Source organism: Oryzias latipes, chromosome 15, assembly GCF_002234675.1.
Source record: "Oryzias latipes chromosome 15, ASM223467v1".
Classification (NCBI taxonomy): domain Eukaryota; kingdom Metazoa; phylum Chordata; class Actinopteri; order Beloniformes; family Adrianichthyidae; genus Oryzias; species Oryzias latipes.
The window spans coordinates 1,413,225-1,419,224 of NC_019873.2; the positions used below are offsets into that span (position 1 = coordinate 1,413,225).

General features: G+C 43.1%; 1 protein-coding gene across 1 annotated transcript in view; it reads right to left on the minus strand.

Moving 5' to 3' along the window:
- Positions 1-2,806, minus strand: part of LOC101175365 (1-phosphatidylinositol 4,5-bisphosphate phosphodiesterase beta-1) — a 40,401-nt gene extending 37,595 nt beyond the window's left edge. The window contains exon 1 of the mRNA XM_023963072.1: positions 2,452-2,806. Within this exon, the coding sequence (XP_023818840.1) occupies positions 2,452-2,550 (99 nt within the window). The 5' untranslated portion in view covers positions 2,551-2,806. The remainder of the gene's footprint in view (positions 1-2,451) is intronic.
- Positions 2,807-6,000: the final 3,194 nt, after the last annotated feature.

Below are 6,000 nucleotides of genomic sequence, written 5' to 3' on the forward strand. Positions count from 1 at the left end.
GATTTTGTTGCAGAGGGCTGGGCTGAGGGCTCAAGCAAGTGCTCTTTTTGTCCTATTTTTATGTGTGAAAGGCTGTCTGACGGGGCGATGTGCGCTGCTATACAGGCAGGCAGGAGATTGATATGGCACTGCAGATCTTTCTTTTAGTTCCTAAGTTGTCGGGCTGGTTGCCCCCATGACCACGGCTGCATGACCGCAGTGTTTTTCAAAGATAGATAGTTTGCCAGATTTGGCAGTTTTCCACTCAAATTGGGCGTCTTTTGCCCAAGCTGGCAAGACTGCAGAGAGATAGACACAGCCCTTCCATAAACTTTGTAACTGAATTCCAACTCTATAGTGTATATATCAAAGAAAAACTGCGCCGAAAGTATCAAAAGCATCATCAGCATCTCAGAACACTAGTATCATTACTTCACCGATCGATGTTACTCTACTCAGATCGATCTGGCCACGCCTACTGCTGGGCCCCCACGCGCAGGATCCCCAGCAGATGGATTCTCCAGCCCGTGGGAGCGTTTCTTAAGGCCCTGGCCGGCCCGCGTGCGCCCTCGATCTGAGGCGAGTCCAAGATGCCCTGTCCAACCCAGCCGTCATGCTAGCGCCTGCTGCCAGGTACGTGGTTCCCACCCGAAGGATCCAAGCCCATTTTGGTAACAGTGTCTGGACGCTTATCAAGCTCTGTCCACTGACCCCTTCTTTAGAAATCTCACCCTTTGCGTAACACGGTTTACAGCAGAGCATGAAACGTGATTGTCGCTGCTGTTTTCACAATTAAATGCCTTATCTGTTCTAATTATGAATTACTACAAAAAATATTCATACACATACATGACAAAGCTATATCCTTACAAAGATTTGTGTACTCTTACTGTGTAGTTTGTGAGTTTATCAGTACACAAACATATCGATCTACATATAGATCTTTTGGAGTGTCACCTGAAAATTAGTTTGCACACGAAACAAGTGTGGTCACCCCTGCTCCAGACCTTTCAAGCACCCGATGCAATGATCTCACTCTCAAAACATCAGCTCTGTCTGGAGATGACCTCTCCAATTCTTGAGGCGACTGCAACCACATCTGATGCACGGAGGTAGTTAGATGTAGACTTAGCAGCAGCATTTAAATTCTTGATAGGTTTTGCAGAGGCGGGCCCTTAGCCGAACACAAAAAGAGTTTATGGTTTATGAACAGGCTACAAAGAAAGCTGGATCAGTGGACCTTGTCCACCTCATTTCCAGAAAAAGGAAAGTGCCTTAAAGGTTCAAGGTTGTTGCCACAGCAGCTACAAGCAACAACAACCATGTTTTGACAACCTTGGAGAAGTACTACAAAGTAATAAAATGGGTATCTGTTTTACAGTCTGCTATCCTGAAAATTGTCATCATAAAGGGTTAAATTTGTCTCCACTTGCCGCTTTTATAAATTTAATGACCCGCCCCTCCAAATGTCTGTGCATGTCCCTGCTGCCCAGCAACCCTGTGAACCTGAAAGGTTCAGAAAACAGATGGATGGAGCAAAGTTTGTTTTTTCCTTTTCTCTATGTTTCTGTCTGTCTGATGTTGTTGCCTGATGAGATGCCCCCACATGAAACTAAAATACGCTTTGTTTAATGACAACGCAAAAAATATTGTTGTGTTTCAGCAGGACATACAGCCATTGCAGGTGTCAACTTTACAAAAAAATATTTTTTTACTTTTGTGTGAAAATAATCATAGTTTTGTTGAGAAACAAATATTTTCACTGCCAAACTCAAATTTTACTTGAAGACTTGAATTTCTCAATCAAAAGCAACATTTTGTGTTCTTCTGCCCCATGAAACAAAAAAATAACATAAAAACTCATCTCACAGACACCCAGATTCAACTGACCACAACTATCTCTCGCCGCCTTAGCAACCAACTGATTTTATTCATTTCCTGCTAGTGTCCAGTTTTAGATGTTGGAGAATTTCAGAGATTAAAATGGGAATTCTAAAATAAGAATAAATGGCTGAGAGCACGCACACTCTTTATTTTGACACACTCATCTGGTCTGTTCTTGAGGCTTGTAACCATGCCAGTTACCATAGCGACCGGATGGCACATTTCTCATTGCCAAGTGTATGTACTTCAGCATACCAACACACAGACACACACACAACGATGTGTTTGACTGCACTCAAGATGGGCGAGCTGTGCACGTGAGCAGATGTGATACACAGTGCACACACACCTGGATTTTGTACCCAAAAGTGGTCCAGAAATGCCACTCTCACACTCATGTTCTCCTCCCATGCCACAGGTGCTTCCTGCCAAAGCCCAAGCAACAAATGGACAGTAAAAATGTCTGGCATTTGTCCCTCTCTTCCTCCTCATCCATTCCGTTGGATTCAGGTTATTTCTTGAAGATCTTGGTAAACAAAACAAGCAGACCACAGAGGCTCCATGTGACAGGCGAAACATGGACCTTACCTCATCCCATTTGATGAAGTTGCTCCCATTCCTTAGTGTGTGAGAGACGGAGGGAGGCTGGAGTTTCAGTGCGTGGACCCCCGGCTGAGCGCTCGCCATGGCTACGTTCACGCGCACTAACACACACTTTCTCAAAGTGGAGATGCTCAGACTCAGATGAAAGAATGCTGCATTTCAGCGGCCAAACTCCGCAGAAGTCAGGAGGGAGGACTCGGCTGCAGCAGCATCCTCTTTTCCTCTGATTCTGTCTGCTTCCTGGAGCCGGTCTTCCTCCCCGTCTCTGCTGTGGTCACTCAATTATTTTTGTTCCAGTGCTCCTACTCTATCCTTTCTTACCCCTCCCTGCCTCTGCCACCCCCCCCCCCCCCCCTGTTGGTTCTGCATCTCACAAAGAGACAGACTGAAGCAGATGCCTTTGTGGGAGATGTGCATGAGTGCGTATGTGTGTTTGTGCATGCACGCACTGCCTCCACAAATTGACTCATCGACGACATGCGCACAAAGGCAGTTTCCCACAGAAGGGGGAGGGATGAGAGAGGTACCGCGGGATTGACAGGAAAATAGAGAGGAAGAAAAAGAGCGTGGAAGAGATGGAAGACAAAAGAGGAAGAGGAAAAGTAAATGAGAGAGAGTGGGAGGAAGAAAAGAAGACAACGCACTTGAATTCACAGATATGTGGATTCACAGCATCACTCTGCATCTGCTTCCATCGCCACAGGCTTTAATCCAGAACTAAAACAGCTCCTTTCCTCAGGGAAGTCTGTCCATCCGTTTTGGAAACCAGGCTGCAGGGACTAGTTCCTGAACATTAATGAGGTTTGTCACAGACATTGGAGAACATGATCCAGCTGTCAGACAGAATGCTATCAGGTCAAATCAGGATCAGCCTAAAGTGAACACTAAACCAGATTATAAAGGTAAAAAATAGACATCGTACATAAAAAAAAAAATTAAATACAGTTTTAAACTAAAAAGTACACATTGTAAACTTGGAGGATATAATAATAATGTAAAAAAGTAGAATTTTACACTTTACTTTTTTTAGAAAAAAAGTAAAGTGTACAGCGTTCCAAGCACTGATGCGTTCCATTAGAAGAAGTCTCTGTGTCCGAATTCCCACCCTAACCCCTATAAAGTGCACTATATAGTGTTTTTGCCATTTTCTAGTGCTGTCCGAATCTACAATTCTAAAATCCAATGCCCTGGAAATTTCCCAGAAGTCTTTGCGAAAAACCAGTGTGCATCGATGCCCACTAGATCAGCAAATATAGACCACAATGCATTGCTTCGGAACAGTTTTTACCAAAAAATTTTTATTTAAATGTATTTTTTTATCAACGTTTTTCTCTTCAGAAGACAGTGGACTAATAAATAATTGTTGAAAAATGCTCATTTTAATTAGATTTTAACTTTGTGAAATTGATGACATCATATCCGCCTGTAACTCTTATGCTATCCTAGGCACGTTAACATTGGGAGTTGGGTCATCTAGACCCACTAGACAGTGCTCTGAACCTTTTTTCTTCAATGATTTGTGATCTTCACTGGTGTCCATGGATTACATGAAATCTTTCCACCTTTATCCACCTTTGTCATGGTAGGGAGAACACGTCAATGGAAGGGAGGGGGGGGTCATAGGGTAGCACAAGGGTTAAAAAAAAGGTAGTGAGCATTGTGTTCGAATTGCTTTTAAAATTCCTGGCACTACATAGTGCCAGACTATATCGATTTTTAGTAGTTAGGGGTTAGGGTGGGAATTCAGACACAACATCTCTGTACCATTGTGTAACGGATAGATGTTGCACTTGTATCCATTGTAGCAGTATACATCTCCTAGCTAGGTTTAGAAGTTTTTGGAGCAACCTCTATCCAGGTAACACAGGCAACCTCCCTGACTGGCCTATAAGAAACAGAATACAGTCCAGGGCAAAAGATCCATGAAAAATTGAGAAGAGCTCTGTATCAACGTTTTGCCAAAATTTAAAGATCAACTGACACTGTAGCAACTTACTACCACTGTGTTTGGCAGTGTTTTTACACTTTATGCAGAGAGGTGAGTACTGTGGTTGAATCCTATGTAAAACCTGTGGAGTATAATGAGTCCTGTGTAAACTTCGATATTGGTTTACCCTGAGTTTGTTACATGTAGATAATTTTTTGCAGACATAAAAGCATTTGACCAAGTTTCGACATCAAGTTTAATCCCCAAATCTGCCTCCCACTAGCTGCGTTTACATGGACAAAAGTAATCAGGAAAAATGCCTGATCAGAAGATAAATAATTCATGTAAACACGCCGCTTCGAATGCTCTGCCCCGATCTAACTCGTTCAGATCAAAATTTCTTTCAGATCGAGATAGGTGGGTTATGCCAATTGTTGATCCGATTGTGTTGCATGTAAACGGTTCATTCTGATCGTGTGTCACTCTTGTTTACGTCATGCATAGACGGTATAGTGCTTCAGAGAAAGCATGGGGGGCATACAGGACCGACCGGCTGCTCCGCGCAAGTGAACCGTGTCTCTGACACGAGAGCAGCCAGAGTTATAGCTTTGTGTTTGCGGACAGGGCGGTGGTGCTTTGTTACGTGTGTGCTCCGGGGGGGGTATGACCCGGCGCTCTGTGTTAGCAGCTGCCGGACTCAGGAAAACTGTGTGTCCGAGCAGAGCTCGTTGTTTGAGCTTTTCCCAGCAGAAATGTCGCTCAGTCCTTAGAAACCATTTAAACAATCATGTGGATTTGTGTTTTTTGTCGTGTCCCGAAAAAATAAAGGCTGATGTTATTCCCACATATTTACGTGCAGCCAAGATGCAGATTGCAGCGCTTCAGATTTTGTGTTCATCAAACAAGGCTAATGTTGTTAGCGCGTGTTAGCCTTCTTCCAGCTCCGTTCTTCCACAGAAAAAGCACTGACCACACGGATTAAAAATAAAATGATGAGCAAACAGGCGCTTCATAATATTCATAACATTAATAAAAGCACGTTTAGAAGATCGTCTCGTACATTATGGAGCTGCTGCATAAATGTACATGGCAGCTCACTTTGTTTACAACGGGACTCATTTCCTCTTCCGGTATTTTCCACACTACTCCGCATGCCCAAATGATTTATTCCGATCGAAAGTGTGACCATGTGATCATTCGTTCTAATCGGAAAAAGGTTTTCTAGGTCTATGTGCATGGTTGGATTTTAATCCGACCATTGATCCGATCAAGACATTTTGCTCATGTAACCGCGGCTAGTGATACCTAGATTTCTCACTTGTGAGAGGGTTAAATGTCATTTATTGTGTATAACAGAGAGAAAGTAATTTCTTTTTGGAGCTGGCATTTTCATTAAATTTGAGAAGAAAAATGTCTACTGGGTGTAGGAGTGGTTGGTCACCTGGGAAAGAGAGGGCGTTCTGAACAAAGTGTCTTATCTGGAGGAAACCTAAAAAATCTCCGTGTGATATTCTGAATCCATCTTTAATTTGTCCAAAAGACAGAAAATCACCTTTTTCAAAAAAGTTGCAGACAAGTTTTAAATCTTCACCTCCATACTCAACTTC